This window comes from Hyla sarda, chromosome 2 (genome assembly GCF_029499605.1).
Source record: "Hyla sarda isolate aHylSar1 chromosome 2, aHylSar1.hap1, whole genome shotgun sequence".
NCBI classification, from domain to species: domain Eukaryota; kingdom Metazoa; phylum Chordata; class Amphibia; order Anura; family Hylidae; genus Hyla; species Hyla sarda.
This window is the reverse complement of record NC_079190.1, coordinates 177,130,312-177,158,249: the sequence shown is the minus strand read 5'-3', so window position 1 is coordinate 177,158,249 and position 27,938 is coordinate 177,130,312. Positions and strand designations below refer to the sequence as shown.

The following is a 27,938-nucleotide window of genomic DNA, read 5'->3' as shown; positions in this document are numbered from 1 at the left end:
CTCCGCACCTGCTCGCCATACACTTAAATTATACTTTACCATGATGTTGGTCTGGCAGCAGTATGTTTAAAACTCCTGGGGAATCTCTACGGCCTGAAAGTAACTCAGGCGATTTACCGGAAGTCCTATAGGCTTGCATGGGACTTCTCCTGGATGTGTTACTCTCAGGCTGCGAAGATTGCCCGGGACTTTTAAACATCCTACCGCTAGACCAACATCATGGTAAAGTATAATTTAACTGCAGAACTCCAACGCCTAACATGCCAGGACAGCCTTTTGTCCCAACTCAGCTGGTTAATGGCTGACCAGAATTCTGACGTATTGGGCCCCAGAACTAGGAAGAAGAGCGCAGCTGAGACCAGGGCTGGTCCGGATACGTCAAATGCCGCTTAGCCAATCACAGGGTGGGCCTCTATAATAAAAAAATAAATAAAATAAAAATAGACAAAATCCTTCGGCTGTACATTACTCCTATAGTTTTCCCTTGTAAGTAATAGTTGATAGAGGTGCAGCTGTGATCTTAGGAGTTTTATGTGTTTCGTCATTTTGTATTCTTAGTAACTTAATGTTTACTTATTAACCAGCTCCTGGCAATGATACTGCTTATGTTTGTGGGCAATGTCTGGTCTATCCTTGCTCTTACTGTTGTGATCATTTCTAAATTCGCCTTATTTTTGTGGCTTATGTACAGTACAGGTAAATACAAAGGTATCATTGTTTCTATTTGGTATCTGAGTTTGTTCAGCTAATAAATTATGTATAATTGTGGATCCGGTAACCCTCCTGGTTGCTAAACACCATCCATAGATCCAAAGTAACAATGCATTATAAAGTGGAAAGCCTCAAATGACATCAACTAATGTGCATTGTTGTCTTTTCCAGTATTTATTGAAAATAAAACCAGTTATGACCTTTCCTCTGCTCTTGAGTGACAGCTGTAGGGGAGATCACATTGTGATGCCTGAGACTATCATCCTAGAGGAGGGTTTGGTAAGGCTGTATTATTTAAAGGGGTACTCCGGTGGAAAACTTATTTTTTTTTTATTTAATTTTTTTTCAAATCCACTGGTGGCAGAAAGTTATACAGATTTGTATATTTACTTCTATTTAAAAAATCTTAATCCCTCCAGTACTTATTAGCTGCTGTATATTACAGAGGAAGTTGTGTAGTTCTTGCCAGTCTGACCTCAGTGCTCTCTGCTGCCACCTCTGTCCGTGTCAGGAACTGTCGGGAGCAGAAAAGGCTTGCAATGGGGATGTGCTGCTGCTCTGGACAGTTCTTCTGCTTGTCTCCAAGGGTAGGGGCTGGAGCACTCGGGTATGGTAAGTTCATTGTGGGTGGGTCCCAGTGTTTGGATGCTTGGGGTTCAGACACTTATCTTCAGTCTTGTCAATAGGTGTAAATTGGGTTCACTAAAGTACCCCTTCCAGCTAAGGCTGGGTTCACACCAAGTTTTTGCAATACAGTTGCCATATCAAGTCTTTGATTTAAAAAAAAAAAAATGGATTCCTCAAAACCTGACTAAACTGTATCAAAACGTGTGTACAAATTTTAAACCGTATACGGTTTGAAAAATGATGTCTGGTTGCATCCATTTTTTAAGAAAAACCGTATACATTTTTTACTTTTCTTTCCATTATGAATAAAGTTTCACTTGTTTGATTGAAATTCCAAGAAAAAAAAACTGTGCAAAGTCAAAAACCGGATGGAACCGTACGCACATACAGTTCTGTACGGTTCCCATTGACTCCCATGTTTAAAAAAAAAAAATAAAAAAATATACGTTTCAATACGGTTTTTCACCCGGACCAAAAACCGTGGAAGGCTACGGTTTTGGGTACAGGAAAAAAACTGACAAAACCGTACAGGATGCAAATCGGACACAATTGATGCATCTTTCGGCATACGGTTTTTAATGGAGAGTCAATGAATGCGGTTTTCAGTACAGTTCCATACGGGTTTCAAATTGAAAACGTATACGAGAACTGTATTGCAAAAAACGTTCTGTGAACCCAGCCTAATAAGAATTAATGGAAAAATGTTTTTATTTAAAATATTATTTTCCTACTTACACAATAGATATAACATTGTGTCTGTTTTCTTTCATCCACAGCGGATGTAGCACAGCAGTTCCAGTATGCAGTCCGTGTAATAGGAAGTAATTTTGCTCCAACTGTTGAACGGGATGAATTTCTTGTTGCTGAAAAAATTAAGAAGGAATGTAAGTGTGAATTATAAGGGGCTGTATATATAAATATATGTATATATTTTTTGCTCTGTGAAGGGCAGGGAATGGTAAAAGAAAACATAGCGTTACCACTACTTAAATACCAAAGGTAAGTGCCCTGGTGATGTCACCATACACTGTACACTAAATAGCAAGAATAAGTGTACATGGCCGCTGCATTTCATGATGACTATAATACAAGATCTGTCAATTACCAACTTACACCTGAATCTAGTCTTGTGGCTTCTTTCCCCCGTGTTATGTCGGAATATTATAAGAAAATGCAGGTATTGATCAGATCGCAATTTGAGCAGTTACATAGGAGTTTTTATGTGCAACATGTTACTTTGTAGATTACCAGAAAGTTATTGGATGTTTGCACTTTCTATAATTTTTATTTATTATTCTTAGTTTAGGAAAACTAAGTCATAGTCACCTATCCTGATCCCTGGCAGTTGCCCTTCTGCCAACTCCTAGACCTTGGTCTCTGTTTTTGGTTCCATAATGATTGGCTGTGCAGGCAGTTCCTGCTCGGATGACTCCTCTTGGAACCAGGAATGAGTGGGGACAAAATGCTGTTGGTTCAGCAGCTGTGGGGGGAGGGGGTTAGGATAAGTGAGTGACATATTTCCTTATGTTTAACATGCCTCCAGTTACAGCAAATGTACAATATTTCTGTATCATTTTTATTTAAAACTGCATAAAATATTCACAGTCCTAAAAGTAGACAAAAAGAAAAAGTAAAAAATATTGGAATAGGTAATTTATTGAGAAAATTATCCAATATCACATTTGTGAGTGGCAAAAGTATGTAAACCTTTATGATTAGAAGATAATTTGAAGGTAAAATTAGAGTCAGGTATTTGACTCTAGTGGGGTGACAATTGGGTGTTTAATTGATTAATGGGATTTTACAGTGGTGGTTCTTGCACTGGAGACTGGCGCTATGAAGCAGGGAGAATGGGCATTTATCAACGTCTGATCTTTACAATACATTTTTGTAGAAGCAAATCATGGGATGAACAAAGGAGATTTCTGAGGACCTCTGAATAGTTTCCATGGGTTATATCAGTATATTTATAAAATAATTAAAAAGGCAGGATTTTTAAAAATACACAACATCAGTCTATTCATGCAGTCTGCAGCTACCTGCATTATAAGGGAGCAGTATACGTTGGCGTCATTAACCATATGGAGGTTTGGTGGCATGGTGTCTCCCACCTATACATTAAAGGAATAATCCGGTACGGACTATTCTTATTCTATCCCACCTGGGCTGCAAAAAAAGTGAAAATAAACTCTTACCTTTCTACGTTCCCCCGGAGCTCCACCTTAGCTGATCGGTCGGCCGGGCTGTCTGCTTCCTACTTCTTTTAGCCTGGAACGTCACACGGTGCTTCAGCCTATCACCGGCTGAGGAGGGACATTGCTGCTGCCGGTGATAGGCTGAAGCACCGTGTGACGTTCCAGGCTAAAGGAAGTAGGAAGCAGACAGCCCGGCCGACCGATCAGCTGAGGCGGAGCTCCAGGGGAATGTAGGAAGGTAAGTGAAAGTTTATTTTCACTTTTTTTGCAGACCAGGCAGGATAGAATAAGAATAGTCCGTACCGGATTATTCCTTTAAGACTTGGTGTCTAGGGAGTATTTTTAAAGGGGTATTCCAGGAAAAAACTTTTTTTTTATATATCAACTGGCTCCAGAAAGTTAAGCAGATTTGTAAATGACTTCTATTAAAAAATCTTAATCCTTCCAATAATTATCAGCTGCTGAAGTTGACATGTTCTTTTCTGTCTGGCAACAGTGCTCTCTGCTGACATCTCTGCTTGTCTCGAGAACTGCATAGAGTAGAATAGGTTTGCTTCTACTTTGGACAGTTCCCGAGACACGTGTCATCAGAGAGCACTTGGAAAGGAAAAAACAACTCAACTTCAGCAGCTAAAAAGTACTGAAAGGATTAAGATTTTTTAATAGAAGTAATTTACAAATCTGTTTAACTTTCTGTAGCCAGTTGATATATATAAAAAAAGTTTTTTCCTGGAGAACCCCTTTAACTCGTGTGATTCACTTTTCACTACATAATTTCATTTTATTAAAGTTTATTAAGGCTACGGTGCCAGGTACTGCTCACGCAGCGTATTTCATGCTGGGCAAAATTTTCTGCAGCAGCAGGAAATATGCTGCATATTCTCAGAGGAACATAACGCAGGGCTGCCGCCTGGTAGCCATGTGTGTTTCAGTAAAGATTGGAGGCAGAGCCGCACTCCGGCGTGATTGTGACATGCGGCCCCGCCTCCAATCTGCACTGAGAACGCTTGCCCTGTGTGTAATCATCTGAGAATACGCAGCGTATTTAACTCTGCTGCAGATGATTTTGCTCAGTAGTTTAAAATGAACACCCTGTCTCCTTATGTGGGGTACATTAGTTGAAGTGAGTTGGTACTTATCAGGCTGGAAGAGGTTGTGAAACGATCTCTTAAGGGTTTGGACTCCACAGTCAGATTGTGTATAAATAGAGCCTGTCATGCTGTTAAAAAGGTTTTCCAGGGGAAAAATTGCTATTGGCCTATCTGTAGTTAATGGGGGTTCTGATATCTGGCACCCCCACTGATCAGCTGTTCCATGCCCACAATATAGAGAGCACAGGGCTGGAAACAGTTGGCCCTGTACTTTTGTGTAGTAGTGGCACCAAGGTGCTGTAGCCTGAACTCCTAAAGAAGTGAATAGGCCATTATTTTTTTTTTTTTTTCATGGAAAGCCTTTAATGTTCATGACTTCACCATCAGGACACTCAACAATGTTGGTGTGCATAGCAACATTGCAAGGAAAAAGATGTTGCTCTCCAAAAAGACATCACTGCTATTTTAGCTTGGTGAGCAGTGTGCTAACCCCTCACTGGCAGGCTAGTGAAAAAATTAACATATCCATGAGAAGGGCAGCCCGGGCAGTGAATATGGAGGAGGCAGGAGAGCTTGGCCAGCTGACTCCCTGCCTCCATTGCGCACAGGAGCACAATAGATTTGAACATGTAAATGGCTAGAATTCTGGAAATATTCAGCTCAAAAATGTGAGTAGCATTTGTTTTTAAAGCTGTTCACCCACACTATAACCCAGTATATTAGGTTAAGTGGGGTGAACTAGCTGTCAGTTTCTCTTTGTCCTCCATATATTGAATATTTCAATTTCAGATACCAAAAAATTTAGAAAAAATTGAGCCACTGAAACAATTCTAATAAAACTTAAATATTTATTTCAATTAGTTAAAATGATCACATATTTTATTAAAAAGGAGGAATATATACATAACATGAAAAGATGACTAAACCAGAGCCTGCATTGTCACAATATATTTTAGGAAAATGGCAATCACAAAAAAGTTGTTAAACCTCAAGAACTATACATAAAGTATGAGGAGGGAAATCAACTATGATACATGTACTGTATTATAGTACCTAATAGTTATTGATATCCAAAATAGTATGTCCAGCCTGAAACAAAGGCTCTAAAGTGACTAAGAAGATAAATACATATATAAGTAGAGTACAGTGATTATGCCATATGAACCACTAAAAGTTCAAGTGCCGAGAAGGATACTGTTTCTGCCAATCCAGGAGAACTCTTTGCGGTCCCAAGAAGCAAGATTTGTACAGGTACATGTTGGCAAAAGAAAATAGTTTGGATGCAACAACTAAGATATGTCAGATGATGTGATGTGATATGATGGGAGGGCCAGGCAAATTGAAAGGAGGAATGGAGCGAGTTCACTAAATGTCCAAGCAACGAAACATTCAAAGCTTCAGATTTGGAGAGATTTATCTTTAAGTTGGGCCATGTTCCAAACTCAGACAGGCGAGCTATCAGAGAAGGCAAAGATACAAATAGAAGTATGAGAGAGTAGTGGATGCATGCAATAGCCTTCCTGTAAAAGTGGTAGCTGCAAATACAGTGAGGGTACGTTCACATGTACAGGATACTATGCGTATTTGATGCGCAGGATTTATAACTGAAGATTACAAGTCTACGTAGTCTGCAGCAGAAAATCCTGTGCATCAAATCCTGCGCATCAAATCTACGTACGTGTACAAGTAGATAGGCCAAATGGTTCTTATCTGCCAATATTACCTTTAAACCATTGTCCGTCTAATTTATGTCCTCTTGTGGTAGTTTTTCTTCTCTTAAATAAACTCTTCTCCTTGGTGTTGATACCTTTATGCATTTAAGCATTTCTGTCCCCTCTGTCTTGTCTTTCTTCCAAGCTATAGATGTTAGGAAATAACCAGGACTGGCCCAGAGTCCAGAATGAAATGACATGGTATCTTTATTCTGTGGGTCAGTATGATTCCAATGATACCAATGATACGTTATAAGGTAAAAAAAGAGTTTGTTCAATGCCATGTTCTGACCCTTAGAACTTATTTTTTTTCACCTACAGAGCAATGTTAGGGATAATTTTTTGCACCGCGAGCGGAAGTTTGTAACGAAACTTCTTTTGCAAATCTATGACTTTATCACTTTTTGTAACTTTTTTTTCTGAGACGTGATGTGACCAAAAATCAGCAAATTTTGCGTTTACGCCATTTACCGTGCAGCATCAGGAACATCCTAATTTAATAGATTGAACAATTACGCACTTGGCGATACCAAATATATTTTTAATTATTCTTTTTACAGTGTTTTATTGGGAAAAGGGGGGTGATTTAAACTTTTATTGAGGTGGGGTGGTTATATTTAAAAAAAACATTTTTTAACATATTTAAAACACTTTATATGGGGCCTGTCATAAGCCATCAGTAGATTACATAGATCCATGAAATGCTATTGCATTACATTGTTCTATGTTCTGGCACTCTATTGCTTAGGGCTGCCAAAGGTAGTCTTCAGTAATTGCCGATCCTTGGAGCACTGGGAAGAAAGGGTCAATACCCGTTCTTCCCCAGCAACCCTTCTGCAGCCTACCATTACATCAGAGCTGCAGATGGGCCCCCTAGACCCCAGGAATTACAGCCATTTAATGTTTAAATGCTGTGGTTGCCATGTAACCATTTAAATGACAGACGCTAGAGCCAACTCCGATGTTCGTCATTACCATCAGATATCAGTTGCTGATAGCAGTGGGGATCTTCTGGTTATGATGCAGACCCGACCCGCAGGCCAGCGTTATATTCATCTCACCCGACCGATGATGTATAGGTGAAGTTGCCGCCTGTGTCCAATGGACCCAGCGGGACCCATTGTAGGGCTGGCCCTGAATCTAGTTTTATCCTGCAATCCGTGCACTAGTTTAGTAGCTCCTCTCTGAAAGTTCTCCAACATATTTATATCCTTTTGGAGATACGGTCTCCAGTACTGCGCACAATACTCCAAGTGATTTCTTACCAGTGCTCTGTACAGCGGCATAAGCACTTACCTCTCCACTGCAAATACCTCTCTTTATACAACATAGCAAAGGAGAAGAGTATGAACGGACCACTCACCATGGACCAAGGTAGTGGAACAAGAAGATTTCTTTATTTGTACTTTTATGTGAGGCACACAGGGAGGAAGGAGATGGACCGAGTGGGGGAGCAGACGCGTCTGCTCCCCCACTCGGTCCATCTCCTGCCTCCCGTTTGCCTTACATGAAGTATGAGTAAAGAAATCTTGTTCCACTACCTTGGTCTCTAGTGAGTGCTCTGTTCGTACTCTTCTCTTTTGCTATGTTGGACTACCTGTATATGTGCTCAGCGTATTAGCACCACCACTTCAGCATGCCGTATTTGGAGTATTTGGATCGGCTGTGCAGAGCCGGAGGGTTGCGCTTCCTCTCACTGGTGCCAGTGCTGGGTCTATTCTATCTTTCTATGAGTGTTGTACGATATACCTCTTCCTATACACCCAAGCATTCTGCTACCATTGCCTGCTATATGCCATTGTCTGCCTACCTGTAAGTTTGCTGAAATAATGACCCATAAATCCCTTTCCCTTTACTGAGGTTATGATTGTATCGCTGATTCTATATTCTGTTTTTTGGTTTTTATGCCCAAGGGACAGTATCCTGCAGAGAACTATTAATTTTAAACTGGGCAGCTGGAGACTGTTTAAGTGCCAGGATTAGAGATGAGCGAACTTACAGTAAATTTGATTTGTCACGAACTTCTCAGCTCGGCGGTTGCTGACTTTTTTCCTGCATAAATTAGTTCAGCTTTCCGGTGCTCCCGTGGGCTGGAAAAGGTGGATACAATCCTAGGAAAGAGTCTCCTAGGACTGTATCCACCTTTTCCAGCCCATCGGGAGCATCTGAAAGCTGAACTAATTTATGCAGGAAAAGTCAGCAACCGCCGAGCCGAGAAGTTCGTGACGAATCTAATTTACTGTAAGTTCGCTCATCTCTAGCCAGGATCTTAGCGGAGAAGCGAGCGCCTAAGCCAATATGTTGTAGGGTTTGTGCCAGGGAAAGCCAGAAAATCCAATCTCTGCATCAAGGAAGAGAATAATCAGGATTTTTTTCTGGACTGTGCATAATGCATTATATCCAATGTCTTGCTCATGTTCTCCCTGGCCTCCTTCTCCAGCACAAACCCCACCTGGTCTGGATTTATAAGGGAACGTAGGACAGCATTTAAGCAGTTATCTAATTATTTTGAATACATCTTAAGATCAATGGGGGAGATTCTTTAAGATCTGTGCAGAGGAAAAGTTGACCAGTTGCCTATAGCAACCAATCCGATTGCATCTTTTATTTTTCCGAGGCCTTTTTGAAAATGACAGCGATCTGATTGGTTGCTATGGGCAACTGGTCGCCTTTTCCTCTGCACAAGTTTTGATGAATCTCACCCAGTGTTCAATTGACACAGGATTGAGAATCATTTCCAGGTTTAGGAAGAACCACCACATGTGCCATGGTGGAGGCAAATGGGAGGGGGTTGGAGGGGGACACAAAACTAATGGCCTACAGCATGTGAGGGGTCAGAGAGTCCAAAAAGGTTTTGTAAATTGGGAGGTGTAGCCATCTGGACTAGAAAGATCCTTTTATCATTCAAGAGAATTCCCCTAGTGAAAAAGGACTTTCCAGAACTTAAGGGGAATCCAGAGGGAGTTGAGGGAAATAGGAAGGTGGAGAAGGGGAGGAGGCAACTTGGTGGGTGGGAGATTATAAAGATCAGAAAAGAAGTAATGGAAATAAGATGTAATTGCATCAGTGTTATAGACGATCAAGCCTGAAGGGGTTTTAATGCATGGAATTGCTCAAGTCTATTTCATAATAATTTTCTGGCAATCTATGCCCACTCTTGTTTCCATATTCATAACATTTTCTTCAGCCTGCCTGAAGCAAACAACCCCAAGAGGCCTCCAACAGGCGTTTCACCTTAGAGAGCTTAAGAGAAGAGACTTTGAGTAGAGTTTGTCGCAAAGAGTGGGCCTTTTCCCTTTTAAGTCGAGAGCCGTGACTAATTATGACTCCCCTGAAGACGCATTTAAGCACTTCCTACTGAGGGTACAAAGCATGTGATCCCTCACAAAGTTGGCAATAGTGATAGATCAGCTGCACATGCATTATCCTAATGTAGGGATTCTTCCAACTTTTACGACCATACGGACTGCGTCAGGAATGGATATTAGAGGGAGCAAAAGATTAGATGACAGAATATCCCCAGTGGAAGAGGAGGAGAACCAAGAGGGGGCATTATGTTGAAACAGAATGTTGTTCAGGCGACTGTAGAAACCTTGAGTGGAGGAGAAAAACCTATAATCCTTGACAGAGGCATGTACTAGTCACCAGGAATTACACAGTTGCAACTGGACAAGATAGTTTCACTTTCTTCATCTCAGCATAAGAGAGACTAAAGCCACCTGTAGAAATATCAAGGGTATGATCCTATGTAAAATTCAGGTACCCGCATAGTGCCACTGTACCCTGAACCACATGAAGAGAAAGGTCAATGAGGCTAATTATCAGATTGTCCATGAGAGAATGAGGTACCTGACGTCCACATCAATAGGAACAGTTTAAGAACTGAGTAGCAAATCATTTGTGGATAGCCAAATGACCCCCCCCCCCCCCCCTGACCTGGAAGAGGAATTGTTAACACAAACCAAACTGGGTTGTGACAGACCTTAAAATGAGTCTTGTGAAAACACACACTGGGGGAGATCCATCAAGACCTGTGCTGAGAAAAAGTTGACCAGTTGCCCATAGCAACCAATCAGATTGCTTCTTTTATCTTTCACAGGTGTTTTATAGGAGGAAACACACCAGCAAGAGAGTTGAAATTGTTTTGTATAGAGAAATGGACTAACCAACAATTTCCAGGAATATTGCTGTTATTGCTGCACAAGGGGGGGCATACCAGATAGTGAAAGCAAAGGTTCATATGCTTTTGCCACTTACAGATATGCAATATTGTAAAATGTTTTCCCAATAATATCTTAGGTTTGTTTCTCTATCTACTTTTAGGACTAAAATTAGATTTTTAGTTTTGTCAAACTTATGCAGACCTAGAGAAAGTTCTGAATGGTTTACAAACTTTTAAGCACCACTGTATGTATAAACAAATGTATGTCCAACAACCCCCTTTAACAACCACGGACGTAAATGTACGTCCTGGTGCGGCGGTACTTAGCACACCAGGACGTACATTTACGTCCTGTGTATGACTGCGAGCATCGGAGCGCTGGCAATGGGCGACATCCGCGATCACAGCATCTGCGGGAGTGCGCATGTTAAAATAGATGATCGTATGGGCCGCGGGGATTCGATTATCTGTAATGGCGGACGGAGGTCCCCTCGCCTGCCTCAGTCTGTCTGTCTCCTGCTCTGGTCTGAGATCGAGCAGACCAAAGCAGAAGATCACCGATAATACTGATCAGTGCTATGCCCTATGCACAGCACTGAACAGTATTAGCAATCAAGTGATTGCTATAAATAGTCCTCTATGGGGACATAAAAAGTGTAAAAAAGTTTAAATCAAACATGAAAAATCCCCTCGCTCAATAAAACTGTCCGTTCTAACCATTTTACTCCCAAAAAGCGTACATTTTTTTTTTTATAAACCTATTTGGTATCGCCGCATGCGTAAATGTCCGAACTATCAAAATATAATGTTAACGATCCCGTACGGTGAACGGTGTAAACATAAAAAATAAAAAAAGGTCCAAAAATGCTGCTTTTTAGTCACATTTTATAAAAAAAATAATTTTTTATAAAAAATTATCTAAGTTTTATGTATGCAAATGTGGTATTGATTAAAAAGTACAGATGCAAAAATGAGCCCTCATACCACCCTATATACGGAAAAATTAAAAAGTAGGTGGTCAAAATAGGGCGATATTAGATGACTGATTTTGTACAAAAAGTTTAGTTTTATATTTTTGTACCGCTAAAAAAAAAAAAAAGTATCTAGCCATGGGTATCATTTTAATCGTATTGACCCACAGAATAAAGAACACATGTCATTTTTACTGTAAAGTGTACAGTGTGAAAACGAACCCCTCCAAAATGTGCAAAATTGTGTTTTTCATTTAAATTTCCTCCCTAAAAAAATTTTTTTTGGGGTTCGCCGTACATTTTATGGTAAAATGAGAAGTTTCATTACAAAGTACAATTGGTCACGCAAAAAAAAAGCCCTTATATGGGTCTGTAGATTTAAAATATAAAAGAGTTATGGATTTTAGTAGGCGAGGAGGAAAAAACTAAAACTCAATAATAAAATTGGCCTGGTCCTTAGGGGGTTAATCCTTGATCCTTTCTTCTGAGTAATAGTTTGTTTTATTGCAGTTGTGAGGCAGAGAAGAGAAGCAGATGGCGCTCTGTTTTCCGAGCTTCACAGAAAGCTCCAATCTCAGGTAAGAGGGAAAAACTTGATGACACTTAGATTAACTGATATAATGGTTTTCCAGACCACTGTCCTACTTCTACATATGCTGTAATGTCTCCTTTGTTCTGAGTTTAAGGCAAAATACTGTCTACTTTGGGAATCAGTTAAATCACTGCAGGAATTTATTTGAGTACTTCATTGCAGAATTCAAGAACACATAACTTGTAATGTTGCAAAAGAGCAGTAATATAGGGTCCTGATAAAGAAATGTTAAGTTAGTCCGTCACTATTCTCCCTTCCATTCTGCACAGAGCGCTGTGGAGGGAGACAGCTGGAGCTGGGCAGTAAAGTTGCCGATGCAACTGTATGACGCCCACAGAGTTCTATGCACGAGTCCTTTTCTGATAAATGGAACTTGCTAGGCGTCATATGGTAGCCTCGGCAACTTTACCGCCCAGCGTCAGCTTTGTGTCTCTGCACAGATCTGGGCAGGAGAGCAGCTTTGGACATACACTTTAATTTAATTTGTTTAGTACAATATACTGGCATATTAATGTATGATAGTTTATTATGTCTGTGTATTGATATATGAACAGGCAGCTCTTACAGATGTCTCTTAGGACCTTTTGTCTTTACGGAAATGGTCTCTAGAGTAATGCTAGCTTAGGCAATCATTTTATTTTTGTGTTTTTTTTTTTTTTTGGCTGTGTCACTGAACAGGTAGGTGAGTTGCTGAAATCAGAGTTTTCCCTGATCCTGGCAAGGGTAATGTCAGTGTGGTTGTGTATTACAGCCATTGTCCTTCTGGTGAATATATTTACACAATGGAATGATAGCTGTCTGAGGCCTCACCTGTAAACATGATGCCTGGTTGCTTATAAAATATTGAGCAGTAAGTTACACTTAAATTTGCTTTGTATTCTGTTCTTGCTGCTGACTTTACTCCAGTCTCCTAACTTTTAAAGAGTTATGCACCCTTAAAAAGTTAATGACCTATTCCCCAGGTAGGCCATCAACATCTGGAGGTCTTATCAGTTGTTTGAAGGGGCTGTAGTGATTGTGCTAGTGCCATTCGCGCCACCAACAGACTACCACGAAACCCCATGCCCCCTTGACCCCCCTTTTTCGCACAGCAAACATCCAGGGGAAGGAATTTCATGAAGGACACTGCAGGCCAGGGGAAGGAATTTCATGAAGGGCACTGCAGGCCAGGGGAAGGAATTTCATGAAGGGCACTGCAGGCCAGGGGAAGGAATTTCATGAAGGGCACTGCAGGCCAGGGGAAGGAATTTCATGAAGGGCACTGCAGGCCAGGGGAAGGAATTTCATGAAGGGCACTGCAGGCCAGGGGAAGGAATTTCATGAAGGGCACTGCAGGCCAGGGGAAGGAATTTCATGAAGGGCACTGCAGGCCAGGGGAAGGAATTTCATGAAGGGCACTGCAGGCCAGGGGAAGGAATTTCATGAAGGGCACTGCAGGCCAGGGGAAGGAATTTCATGAAGGGCACTGCAGGCCAGGGGAAGGAATTTCATGAAGGGCACTGCAGGCCAGGGGAAGGAATTTCATGAAGGGCACTGCAGGCCAGGGGAAGGAATTTCATGAAGGGCACTGCAGGCCAGGGGAAGGAATTTCATGAAGGGCACTGCAGGCCAGGGGAAGGAATTTCATGAAGGGCACTGCAGGCCAGGGGAAGGAATTTCATGAAGGGCACTGCAGGCCAGGGGAAGGAATTTCATGAAGGGCACTGCAGGCCAGGGGAAGGAATTTCATGAAGGGCACTGCAGGCCAGGGGAAGGAATTTCATGAAGGGCACTGCAGGCCAGGGGAAGGAATTTCATGAAGGGCACGGCAGGCCAGGGGAAGGAATTTCATGAAGGGCACGGCAGGCCAGGGGAAGGAATTTCATGAAGGGCACGGCAGGCCAGGGGAAGGAATTTCATGAAGGGCACGGCAGGCCAGGGGAAGGAATTTCATGAAGGGCACGGCAGGCCAGGGGAAGGAATTTCATGAAGGGCACGGCAGGCCAGGGGAAGGAATTTCATGAAGGGCACGGCAGGCCAGGGGAAGGAATTTCATGAAGGGCACGGCAGGCCAGGGGAAGGAATTTCATGAAGGGCACGGCAGGCCAGGGGAAGGAATTTCATCAACCTTACCTCTCTCTCCTTGTGGTCCAGCTCCGGGATGTTGAGAAGCTGAGCTTGGGGCAGGCACAGATCCTTTCATCTCTGCTCCACTTCCTCCACAGGGAGGGTCATCTCCTGTCTGTAGGCCACCTTCAGCAGCCTCGGGTCCACCCTTGTCTTTTCTGGACAGTGACTGGCATATCCACCCTGTTGTTGAACTGTGATGGTCATACAGCAGACGGCTGTATCCCCAGCTGAGCCTTTGGTAATGGGCTGAATGCAGCCCTGACCACCCCTTACTGACTTCTCCTCAGTGACCAGTAAACTGCATGGTATGTGGCTCGTGCACAACTCGCTTGTAAGTGCATGAGCCGTGTCCCATACAGTTTACTGGTCACAGAGGAGAAGTCAGGTAGAGGCATCAGGGGCCGCATCCAGCCCATTACTGTAGCCCACAGCAGTGCACCACACACCCAGAAACCTTACCATGGATTCTTCCTAGTTGACGAATGTACAATTGCACACCACTGCCAGCTCTCACCTCTTATTCTAGATGCACCATCCAGCACGGATAGGTGAAAGTGAGGCCAAACAAACAACAGTTGCAAAAAGCCAATACCCCATCCAGGGTGTTCCAGATAACACTTGAACTTTATTATTGTAGTATAAAATCCCTATATCCAGCAACTAGAGGTAACATGAACACCGGATCTGATGCATTTCGATCAGGTGGACCTTAGTCATAGGTCTGATTCAAACCTACCGTTGGCTTACTTAACCTCTTAACGACTATGGGTGTATGTTTACATTCATTGGCGGCTACCACTGTATGAAGCACGCTCAGAAGCTGAGCGCTTTTCATACACAGTGAGTACTTGGTTGCTATCAACAACCAGAACCCACAACTAATGCTGGTCATCGCCGATCAAATTTTATCGTGGCGTCTAAAAGTTGCAAATTCTGTTGTCGGTTTCTCAGCGTGTTTGACCGGTCTATGTGACTGAAACGCGTTTGATCCAGTGTTTGTTACCTCTAATTGCTGGATTGATTTTACACTACAATAATAAATTTGAAGTTATATCTGGACCCCCTTCCCCCAATTCATTGGCTGCCCGTGATAATGGCAGACCTCTAAAATAGTTTTATGATAGAGAATCTACACACATGTGGAGGCCCAGAATGTATGTAAATTGTTTGAGGGTTTTCTAAGATATGCTATTTTGGAGTATCTTGATAAAAATAAATGTATGATACCATATCAGCATGGCTTTATGAGGGATCGGTCCTGTCAAACTAACCTGATCAGCTTTTATGAGGAGGTGAACTCCAGACTGGACCGGGGCAATCGCTTGATGTCGTATATCTGGATTTTTCCAAAGCATTTGATACGGTGCCATATAAAAGGTTGGTGCAAAAAATGAGAAGGATTCTGCCGGAAGAGAATGTAAGTGGATAAGTAACTGGCTCAGTGATAGGAAACAGAAGGTGGTTATTTACCTCTTAAGGACTCAGGGTGTACCAGTACACCCTGAGCCCGGTCCCGGTGCGAAAAACCCCACATCACACCGCATCACACCGGGTCGGTCCCGGCTACTAACGATAGCCGGGACCCTGAGCTAACAGCGCGCGGCACCGATCGTTGCGCCGCGCGCTGTTAACCCTTCAGACGCGGTGATCAAAGTTGATCGCTGCGTCTGAAAATGAAAGTAAACGCTTGAGCAATCGAGCCCCTATCTGACTGATCCCTGCAAAGCTATGGCTTTGCAGGGATCAGCATAAGAGATCAGTGTGTGCAGTGCTATAGCCCCCTATGGTTAACAAAGGTCATTTAACCCCTTCCCTAATAAAATTTTGAATCACCCCCCTTTTCCCATAAAAAAAAGTGTAAATAAAAATTTACATGTGGTATCGCCGCGTGCGTAAATGTCTGAACTATAAAATTATATCATTAATTAAACCACACGGTCAATGGCGTACGCGCAAAAAAAGTCCAAAATAGTGTATTTTTGGTCACTTTGTATATCATAAATAAATGAATAAAAAGCGATCAAAGTCTGATCAACACAAAAATGGTACCGATAAAAACAGAACACTGCGCAAAAAATGAGTCCTCATACCGGCCCGTACGCGGAAAAATAAAAAATTTACAGGGGTCAGAAGATGACAATTTTAAACGTATACATTTTCCTTCATGTAGTTATGATTTTTTTCAGAAGTACAACAATATCAAATCTATAGAAGTAGAGTATCATTTTAACCGTATGGACCTACAGAATAAAGAGAAGGTGTCATTTTGACCAAAAAATGCACTGCGCAGAAACGGAAGCCCCCGAAAGTTACAAAATGAAATTCTTTCTTCAATTTTGTAGCACAATGATTTTTTTTTTTTCCCGTTTCAGGGTGGATTTTTGGGTAAAATGACTAATGTCACTGAAAAGTAGAATTGGTGGAGCAAAAAATAAGCCATCATATGGATTTTTAGGTGCAAAATTGAAAGCGTTATGGTTTTTAGAAGGTAAGGAGGAAAAAATGGAAATGCAAAGAGTCCTTAAGGGGTTATTGGTACTTATTTTGATTGGGTGACTGTTACTAGTGGGGTACCACAGGGGTCCTTCTTGGGTCCTGTTCTATTTAATATATTCATTAATCACCTTGTAGAGGGGTTGAATAGTAAAGTAACAATCTTTTCAGTTTGCAAGAAAGATATAGTGGAGCTGGAGAGGGCTCAAAGACGGGCAACCAGAGTAATAAGGGGAATAGGAGAACTACAGTACCCAGAAAGATTATCAGAATTGGGGTTATTTAGTTTAGAAAAAAGAAGGCTTAGGGGAGACCTAATAACTATGTATAAATATATCAGGGGACAGTACAGAGATTTCTCCCATGATCTATTTATACCCAGGACTGTTTCTAGAAGGTTTCTACACCAGAACAGACAGGGGTTCTTTACTGTAAGAGCAGTGAGACTGTGGAATTCGGAGGAGGTGGTCATGGTTAACTCGGAAAAAGAGTTCAAAAGGGGTTCAAAAGGGGATGCATTTTAGGAGAATAATAACATTACAGGTTATGTATCCTAGATTTATAGGGACAGAACGTTGATCCAGGGATTTATTCTGACATATTTGGAGTCGGGAAGGAATTTTTACCTCTAGTATGAGGGTTATTTTGCCTTCCTCTGGATCAACTCGGCAGGAACTCAATAGGGTTATAGGTTGAAATTGATGGACTCTGGTCTTTTTCCAACCCTTTGCACTATATTACTAATGTAGACATATGCTGATGTTCTGTACAGACCTTTTCTTACATTAATTTCAATAGTTATTTTAATAGTGAAATTCCTTTTCCAATGAATGCAAATAATCCAGCAGAATAATTACATGGGTCTGTATGTGTACTGCAGAAATTGTTGTATAATGTTGGTATTAGTCAATGCTATGCAGTAAAATGGGATATAAAGGAGGCTAGAATGTTTTGTTTTGATATTTTGGTTATTAAAATGTTCAAGCACTTTAACTTGTTTAAAATGTTGGGGGTTTGATGTGTTGAAAGGCTTATAGATTCCATTTTTCTGCAGTGTAAGTCTTATAGGCAATGTTTTATGGAGACATAGGAAGGGCAGAGCTGCCATTATAAAAGCAGTGGGTTTTCTGTTGTTATTTTTGAACCATTAAACCCTTTTAGCATCCTTGATAATTGGAAACTTGTAAGGAATAGATTTTTTTATTTATTTGATTTTTAACATTATGGCCTACCCTGAGCAGTGAAGGTTTATTTTTAGGAGCATGTGGTTTATTGTGCCACACATTTATTGAACTTTTTTCACATACAAGCTTTTTAAGCTGCTTGTGTTTCAAACTGAAGGTTAAATACACTATTGATTCGGTGACCGAAATAACAATTACTTCATCAGATTGAGGGATAATAGGGTTTGTCATGCAAAATAGTACTTGATGTACCTCTGCTCTAAAGCAGAAGTTTGTGTCTCTGCACTCTAATGATGGTCATACACTATTGGTATAGTTTTTCATAGTAGGGTTTTTGTTAATGTTAGTGTGGTCCATAGGAATCAGTCAGCGGAAAATCGCCCCCCTTTTCCCATTTTTTTTCTCCAAATATATAAAAATAAACATATAAAGTATTGCCTTGTGCAGAATTCTCTGAACTATAAAAATGTGACCTCAATGATCCCATATGGTGAACAGTCCAAAATTGCATTGAGGGGGCATGGCTATGACATCACGAGCTCCCGCCTCCAGCGTTCGGAACAGTTTGTTCCAAACGCTTAGCAGCGGAGTACCCCTTTTAATGTTTGTCAGAGGAGGTCATTCCTGGGTCAGCTGACTTTTTATGAACTGCAGAATGACATCATCCACTTTCAGATCCCCCTCCTGCTAGCTCCCAGACCCCTCCCAGATCTGTATGGTGCTGTTGTATAAATGGGATCAAACGTATGGCTTTTATATGACAATTTTTTTTAACTTACTTTTGCTTACATGCTACCTATTTATCAAATAGCCGCACAACCATGATAAATAAATCGCATGTAAGCAAAACCCGGGAAACCCGCTTACAAATGCATTTTTTAAAGCAGAAAAGTTTTCCCTTATGTTAATACCCGAAGTTCTTTATCTACCCTTTATTACAAGTAGCATTGCTAGAGAGTGATGGGGGGGTGGGTGGAGTCTTGCGTCGCTGCGCTGAGGCCGGAGTTTACATCAGGAAGAAAGACAGCGCAGCATCAACAGGCACATAAACAATAGTGAAGCCACACACATTTTTTTTTTTAGGAAAAATTATAGTGCCACATATGGGTTATTTATGTAGTCTGTAAAAACTTTTACACAACTATATTGTGCCTTATTCTATTTTAACACATGAATTTTAAAATGTAGTGGGTACACCACCATGTACGTGTCCTAAAATTAACAAGGTGTGCAGTGTTTATTTTCAACCTTAAAATTAATAATTAGTTATATAATACATTTTTTCTATAATTACCATTAATGTAGTAGCGTTGTTTCATGATGAAGAACAAGAACAGTTGTTAAAATGGGTGTTTATGTCCTTTTTTGCAGACGTATTCACTTTCTGTAAGCCAGGTTGGACCTGGAATACATAAGCGACTTTTAGATGGAGATGCGACTCTTTCTCTTCATAAATAGCGGCTATCGCATTTGATAAATACATGACCACTGCAAAGTCAAAAAAAAATTACTACATGAGCAGATTTCAGAAATACGCTTTGGAATAAGCAAAAATCTAAAAGTCGCAGCATGTAAAGGAAAGTTGCCCGTGCGCAAGTACGTGCAACTTTTTTTTTATGCAAAAAAAAATAATCTACTATGATTGATAAATCTCCTTCATAGTAGTTATACACTTCCCAGGCGGTGTTCACACTCTTTTTTTTTTTTTTTTTTTTTTTTTTTCTGCTGCATTTGTTCTTTGTGTTTTTGCTGTGATTTTCCCAACATTGTGTCAAAAATTTGGATATCTTAACCACGATTTTGCAACTTACAGTAAAACATGTAATGTCTACCTTGATTTTGAAAAAGCACAGCAAAAATGCATTTAAAGTTTGTGACAAAAAAAATTTAAAATGCAGTAAGGATTGAATGATGGAGCACAGACTTAAGATTATAAATCTTCATAAGATAACTCAATCGCGATATGTCCTATCACTTTTGTCTTATGGCAAAATTTCTGTAAAAACTGCACTTTAAAGAAGAAAACACATCAAAATTGCACATAATCACCAGGATTTACCTAGGTGAACTCCAGCTCTAGCAGCTTAAAGGAGTAGTCCAGTATAACACAACATATCCACTATCTGCAGGATTAGTTTCAGATCATGGGGGGTCCAACTGCTGGGAACCCTTATGATCACCCACCCAGCACCCTGGCTCTCTGAATGAATGCTGTGTGTCGACCACGGCACAAAGCTGTGGTCAACACTCTTTCTCCATGCATCCCTATAGGAGACCTGGAGATACCCAAATGCTGTATCTTAAGCTCTCCCATAGAGATGCATGGAGGGTCTTGTTGACCACAGCTTTGTGCCGTGGTCAACACCCCTCCGTTCATGAGGGGAGCTGGGGTGCTGTATGGTAGCTCGCGTGTGTGTGTGGGGGGGGGGGGGGGTCCTAGCGGTCTCCAGTAAGGAAATACCTCATATGTGAAAGTAAAGTGCTCTGTGGGTGCACTAGAGGGCTCAGAAGGGAAGGAGTAATAATGGGATTTTGCTGAAATGGTTTTTGGGGAGCATGTCACATTTAGGAAGCCCCTGTGGTGCAATAACAGAGAGAAAAAAAACAAAAAAAAACACATAGTATATTATTTTGAAAACTACACCCCCTCAAGGAACGTAACAAGGGGTGCAGTGAGCCTTAACACCCCACAGATACTTGACGACTTTTCGTTAAAGTCTGATGTGTAAATGAAATTAAAATTTTTTCCCTAAAGTGCAGTTTTCCCCCAAATTTATCACTTTTACAAAGGGTAATTGGAGAAAATGCCCCCCAAATGTGTAACCCCATTTCTTCTTAGTATGGAAATACCCAATGTGTGGATGTCAAGTTCTCTGCTGGCGCACTTCAATGCTCAGAAGAGGAGTGCCATTGAGCTTTTGGAGAGAGAATTTGATTGGAATGGAAGTCGGGGACCATGTGCCTTTACAAAGCCCAAAACCCCCGTGGTGCCAGAACAGTGGACCCCCCTCCCCACATGTGACCCCATTTTGGAAACTACACCCCTCAAAGAATTTAATAAGGGGTGCAGTGAGCATTTACACTACATTGACAGATCTTTGGAACAGTGGGCTGTGCAAATGAAAATTTACATTTTTCGTTTTCACGGACCACTGTTCCAAAAATCTGTCAGACACCTGTGGGGTGTAAATGCTCACTGTTCCCCTTAATACATTACGTGAGGGGTGTAGTTTCCAAAATGGGATCACGTGGGGGGGGGGGGGGTGCATTGTTCTGGCACCATGGGGGCTTTGTTAACACACGTGGCCTTAAATTTCGGACAAATTTTCTCTCCAAAAGCCCAATGGGGCTCCTTCTTTTCTGAGCATTGTAGTGCCCCCGCAGAGCACTTTACATTCATATATGGGGTATGTTCTTACTCAAAAGAAATGGGGTTACAAATTTTGGGGGGCTTTTTTTCCTATTTTCCCTGGTGAAAATGAAAAATTTAAGGTAATTTTTTTTTTTTCATTCAAATTTAATGGGAATTCGTCAAACACCTGTGGGATGTTAAGGCTCACTATACCCCTTGTTACGTTCTGTGAGGGGTGTAGTTTCCAAAATGGGGTCACGCGTGGGTATTTTTGCATTTGTCAGAACTGTATTTTACGTCCACATATGGGGTATTTCCGTACTCAAGAGAAATTGCGTTACAAATTTTGGGGGTCTTTTTTTTCCTTTTACCTCTTGTGAAAATTAAGAGTGAGGCAACACCAGCATGTTGGTGTAAACATTTTTTATTTTTTATTTACACTAACGGGCTGGTGTAGACCCCAACTTTTCCTTTTCATAAGGGGTAAAAGGAGAAAAAGCCCCCCAAAATTTGTAACACAATTGCTCCCGAGTACGGAAATACCCCATATGTGGCCCTAAACTGTTTCCTTGAAATACGACAGGGCTCCAAAGTGAGAGAGTGTCATGCGCATTTGAGGCCTAGATTAGGGATTTGCATAGGGGTGGACTTGGATGCAAGCGTTACAAATGGTTAAAGGGATACTCCACCAAAAAACATCTTATCCACTATCCAAAGGATAGCTGGGGACCCCAGAGATTTCCGGCACGGCACCCTAGTCATCCGTGCACAGATCGAACTCTGCTCCGTGCCGGATGACCGGCGACTACAGCCTCCAGTCATGTCTATGGAATGAATGAGGCATGATGACAATGTACTAGCAGTCATGCCCCCTCCCATGTAGACCTGAATGGAGGGGACATGGCATGACGTCACAAACATGGAAGCTCCAAGCTTTTGTATTCCAGACGCTGCCGCTTCCAGACCGGAGATTGTGGGGGTCCACAGCGGTGGGACCCCAATGATCAAACATCTTATCCCCTATGCTTTAGATACCCCTTTAAGTTCTGTTTATACTACATAACTCTTTTAGGGTACGCTCACAGGTACAGGATCTGTTGCATATTTTGTACAGCTGATTTTGCTATCCTTTGAAGTTAATGTTTAGCAAAATCAGTTGCACAAAATATGCAGCAGATCCTGTCTATGTGAATGTACCGTTAAGGGGTTATTCAGGAATAAAAAAAAAAAAACTTTGCTTTGTCCAGAAATAACACCAGACCTGTCCTCGGGTTGTGTTTGATATTATAACTTTGCTTAATTCAATGGAATTGGACTGCAATACCACACACAACCCGAGGACAAGTGTGGTGCTGTTTTTTCTTAAGAAAATATCTGTTTTTTCTAATACTGTAAACCCCTTTTTAATTAGATGACCAGCTGCAGTCATAAAAACCCTCAATAAGAGGATTCATGGGAATTGTAACCTGCATTACAGAATTATTTCAGTATGGAATTGCAAACCCACATTGAGCCAATCTCAAAGGCATACACAATGGCCCTCATTTACTTAGAAAATCGGGTTGTAAGTCTATCTTGCTTTCTTACCCGATTGCTTTTTCCCCCTGGTATTTATTATTATGTCGCATCCTGTTTGTCGCACGTGGGTTTTGTAGGTTTTGGTTTCCAACTCCTCTGAGTTGTCGGGAAAAAATCCACAACAATTCAATAAATTCGGGTTGGAAACCTTTATAAATACGTGGGAAAGCTCAGAAATGTCAGGTTACGCCCCTTTTTTGGGTGGTTTGGGAGAATCCACATTGGGTCCGTAGGGAAAAAATGTTGCATCGTGTCGCAGACTGGCGCACGATGTCTGCGACATGGCGCAGACAAAGATGCGCCCAAAAAACCCGACAAAACAAGTCGGGTTTAGAATAATAAATGAGGGCCAATAACTTCTACATTATTAATTAATAATAGCCTATGCTGAACGAATAACGGAAAAAAAAAAAAAAGCCCAGAGTGCTTCTTTAACTTCCTCTCTTATCTAACTTAGAAATGATCTTCTACTCTCCTATTGTTTTTTCTTTAATTGATATTTGCAGCCCTACTTGGATTAGTAATATTCTCTATGATGTTGGCAACAACTTATGTTCATTTTTCTTATTTGGGTTTTTCTGTAGTGTACATTGGAGTATTCTTTGTTATACAACTATATGTGGATTCTATGAAAAGGGGTGGAAATGATTGATTTGCTACATCCATTGTATTGGTTGAAGGATTTATGAGCTTTTTCTGGCTTCTCTTCAAGGGTGTATTAAAGAACAGGTGGTCTATTCTCTACCTCTTGCTTAGTTTAAGCGAAGATCCACGCAAACAGCCAAGCAAGGTATGGAGTGGTAAGAATCCTAAGGGTGCATGTAGACATACTGATTTTATCGTGCTTCCCCCCCCTGCCAGAGACCCAGAATAACACTATTGTTACAGCCATGATGTTTTAAAGTAAAACATATAATTTAGGGAAACTGTCAGAAGATCGCTAGAAACCTGCCAGAAGTGTACATTTTGTATAATACAGTAACCCCCCGACAAATGATCAAATCGACATACGATGGCGTCTCAGAGGCCATCGTATGTCGATGTCAGCATCGACATACGATGCTTTTATATGTTGGGGCCATCGCATTAACTGCTTTCCGACAGCGCAAAATGCTTAAGCTGCTGTTGGATAGCAGTATAAGCATCCCGGACAGGTTCACTTACCTATCCCCGCTGCTCCGGGTCCACTTTGCGATCCTCCGGCGTCTTCCGCATCTTCTCCGGTGTCCGGGCCTCGCTTTCTGGTGACGTTATTACGTTGGTGCGCCGAGACGGCGTGCGTAGCAATGTAATGACAACGCCGGAAAGCGAGGCCCGGACCCCGGAGAAGATGCAGAAGACGCCGGAGGATCGCAAAGTGGACCCGGAGCAGCGGGGATAGGTAAGTGAACCTGTCCGGGATGCTTACACTGCTATCCAACAGCAGCTTAAGCATTTTGCGCTGTCGGAAAGCAGTTAATGCGATGGCCCCAACTGCTTTCCGACAGCGCAAAATGCTTAAGCTGCTGTTGGATAGCAGTGTAAGCATCCCGGACAGGTTCACTTACCTATCCCCGCTGCTCCGGGTCCACTTTGCGATCCTCCGGCGTCTTCTGCATCTTCTCTGGGGTCCGGGCCTCGCTTTCCGGCGTTGTCATTACATTGCTACGCACGCCGTCTCGGCGCACCAACGTAATAACGTCACCAGAAAGCGAGGCCCGGACACCGGAGAAGATGCGGAAGAAGCCGGAGGATCCCGATGAAGATGCAGGAGCAGCGGGACAGCATCGGGAGCCCCTGGGACAGCATCGGGAGCGGTGAGGACGCGGTCCGGAGCGGCGGGGACAGGTGAGTATTAAATGCACTTTTTACATTGCATGAATCCCTCAACATATGATGGATTAGACAAACGATGGGTCGTTTGGAACGAATTACCATCGTATGTTGAGGGACCACTGTATAGTGTTTATTATCAGTAGACTGCCTACTGCATACCTTTCAGATCCCCTCCCCCTAAAAATAAAAATAAAATATTATTACCTAATCCTTACCATGTACATTTTAATTTTTATGCCGCTATCACCTATAAACATATATTTATTATAAAAATACCTCTTTTCATTAGCTCACAGTGTTAGATATGCTCTTAAGGGAAGGGGGCGTCTCCCTCCTTGTGGTGAGAGGTGATTGGTGTGTCTGCTCATGCAGCCTTGTCCATGACTCCTGGACATGCCTGATGCTGCTGCAGGACTGATTAGTGTTCCAGTATGTATGGGAACCCCTAGTGGTGGGATATTCAGGAGACGTTTTCTTTATTAAATATTCAAAACATTTTAAACAACCATATTACAAAAGATCTTTCATTTTCATCAGTAACAAAAGTTTTTGGATCTGACAGTGCCCATTTAAGAAAAGTCACATAGTAGGTCCCAGCCCTGAGGAGTTATGCAGGTTCTCCTATCTTTACTGTTATTTCCATGTTTTTATGTCGAAATAATGTTGTAAGCTGTAACATTATGTTGTTTTCATCTTAGGTTTCCAGCTATCCATCTTTGTTTGCTCAGGCTTTGCCACGTGATGCACACTCTACACCGTATTACTATGCCAGGCCACAGAGCCTACAGTTAAACTACCAGGATCGTAGTATACCATCTGCACAAAATACTGCCAATTTGGGAAGCAGTGGAATAGGCAGCTTAGGGATGTATTCCTTAAATGGGCCAACTCCTACACCACAGTCATTTGTTCCAGGGTAAGCTATCAAGTTTTTTATTTATTTTTTCCTTTATGTTGTATATACACTTATATTTTCACCAGTGTCTCGTGATTGATTCCATTTTATCATTACTTCTATATATTTTTCATGTTTTCTTTTCTTCTTTCTTTTTCACCAAACACTGAGTGGAGTGTGATTTAACCCTTTCACCGTGGCATTTTCACAATTTGTTTTGGGGATATATACAGCTCCCCTTTTTTGTCCTGTCCTTCCCTGTGTGTGCAATTCCATTGATGTGCATGATAACCATTTCACCTTTAATTCACTAGCAGCATTGAGACCTTTTTGCATTATCTATACTTATTCTCCGGTATACAGGCTTTCTCACCCCAGTATCCACCTTTTTATATGTATAATTTTTTTTTTTTAATCTTCATGTATTTTTTACGAATTGAGTCTGTGGTAATATATATATATATATATATATATATATATATATATATATATATATATAATGTATGTATGTATGTATATGTATATGTATATGTGTGTGTGTATATATATATATATATATATATATATATATATATATATATAAAATAATTTTTTTTATTTTTTACATTTTCATCCCAATGAAATCATTTGTATACGTCTATTATACTTTATTTTATCTGGGGTATATTCACAGTTTTGGTGTGGTTCTCCACACCTGTAGGTTGTTGTTATTTGTAGTTGCTTTTCAGTAAATCCTACCCCTCCCACATTTTTTTACTTATTCTCTGAGCCCCTTAGGAGAGCTTGTTTCGCTTACATTGAAATCTGCAGCAAAAATACTGTCCTGGAAATTTATGTGAAATGTTCAATGATACTTTTACATGAGCCAATAGAGGACTGATAGAAAGATGCTTAATATCAAGAATACCCTGTGAATAGGGAACTCCTTCTTGATAACTAATTATTTACAAATTGTGTGTAAGGTATACTCTATAATCTATATCTTCATACACAATTTCAGATACTCGGAAATCCTGGAAAGCATTAAGGGTAAATCTGAGTGTCATGATTGTAAAAGTGGTACTGAAAGCCATGGGATTCTGTAAGTTATCCTGGGCCAAAACTATAAGAGATAATTAGGAGTCCCAGGACTAAGCCCAGGAAACCCAGCAGATAAATGGGGAGGGGAGGAAGTGGTGTGGGAGGGGGAAACGCTGAAAGTATGGTTGACAGTTTGTACCAGGAGGGAGTAAATGACTCTGTGAAAGGCATAGGATAGGTCAAGGAGGAGGAACACATTTTATAAACGTCAGGCTTTGACATTTAGTAAATCATCAGTGTCTTCTTTCAAAAAGACTTTGAGGGACATTCATCATTGCTGTCTTTGGCAAGTGAGTTCTGAAGGTATTTTTAATTTTTTTGCTTTAATTTTGCTTATGTACAACATATTTATCATACCAACAAGGGGTTGATAAATTTGAAGAACATAGGCAAAACATAAGTCTGTTTTTTTGCGACTTTTAAAAAGTGCTTACCACTGCCAGTATTGTAAGCCAGGTCAGACCTGGAGTTGACTTGAGCCTTTTTGAAGGGGTTTGCCACCTATGTATGACATTCGCACATCATAAAGCCACTGCAAAGTAAAAATTGAAAGTTGCTTTGGTAATGCTGTTTGCAACTTTATGCCTATCCACAAAAGTCGCATTAAAAAGTACTTAGACGTACGTGCACCAGATAAATGTCCCCCTGTGTGTGTAGATATATAATCGTACCTCACACAAATGAAATTTGTAAATATTTTATTATATCTTTTCATGTGACAACATTCAGCATTTTATTTTTCCAGACAGCCTTATCAAACACAAATGGGAGATGCTCTACGCCAGCAGTTGGGCACACGTCTTGCATGGACCTTGGCAACTGGTCAACAACCAACATTGCAGAATGCTACCTCGAAAGCAATTCCTAATACAGTTGCCCGTGGTGTGCCAAGAACAAGAAGAGAGGGCGACACAGGCGGTATGGCCACACTGTATGACAATCTAAAAAGCGCTGCTCATAACTCTTACTGCGTGTTATAGAGTTTTTATATTCGTTTTTTGTTTTTGTTTTTTAACCTCTTGGGGACGCAGGGCGTATGCACTGGTGCCACCTCACGATCGTCCTGATCAGGACTTGTCCGAATTAGTACTCCTGCTGTGGGGTGTCCCTAACGGCACCCGCTCCGCCCCTGCTGTTGCTTAGCAACAACTCCCAGCATGCACCAAAGGGAATGCTGGGAGTTGTTGTTATGCCACAGCAGAAGGCACAACTACAACTCTCAGCATGCCTTTTGGTAGTTTGTGCATGCTGGGGGTTGCAGTTATGCAACAGCTGGAGGCACATTTTTTGTGCCTCCAGCTATTGCATAACTATCCCCAGCATGCACAGGCAGCCAAAGGGCATGCTGGGAGTTGCAGTAGTGTGCCTCCA

The 27,938-nt window shown here is 41.4% G+C and overlaps 2 protein-coding genes across 16 annotated transcripts in view; one reads left to right on the top strand and one right to left on the bottom strand.

The window, feature by feature from the left end:
* The window catches only part of ATP11A (ATPase phospholipid transporting 11A), a 268,432-nt gene extending 253,936 nt beyond the window's left edge, over positions 1-14,496 (bottom strand). For 9 of the 15 annotated variants that reach the window (XR_008888571.1, XR_008888572.1, XR_008888570.1 and 6 more), the window contains exons 1-2: positions 14,174-14,495; positions 2,074-2,201 (exon numbers count right to left, since the gene is read on the bottom strand). Coding sequence is in view for 9 of the 15 variants with exons in the window: in XM_056555785.1 (XP_056411760.1) it covers positions 2,074-2,201; positions 14,174-14,243 (198 nt within the window). In the remaining 6 variants the exon portion in view is untranslated. Of the gene's footprint in view, positions 1-2,073; positions 2,202-14,173 lie in introns of all 15 variants that reach the window. The other 6 variants (XR_008888568.1, XM_056555787.1, XM_056555786.1 and 3 more) reach the window with 2 other exon arrangements.
* An 8,966-nt stretch (positions 14,497-23,462) lies between these two features.
* The window catches only part of TUBGCP3 (tubulin gamma complex associated protein 3), a 73,770-nt gene continuing 69,294 nt past the window's right edge, over positions 23,463-27,938 (top strand). The window contains exons 1-4 of the mRNA XM_056560106.1: positions 23,463-23,567; positions 25,291-25,508; positions 26,488-26,568; positions 27,313-27,485. Coding sequence (XP_056416081.1) covers positions 23,463-23,567; positions 25,291-25,508; positions 26,488-26,568; positions 27,313-27,485 — 577 coding nt within the window. The remainder of the gene's footprint in view (positions 23,568-25,290; positions 25,509-26,487; positions 26,569-27,312; positions 27,486-27,938) is intronic.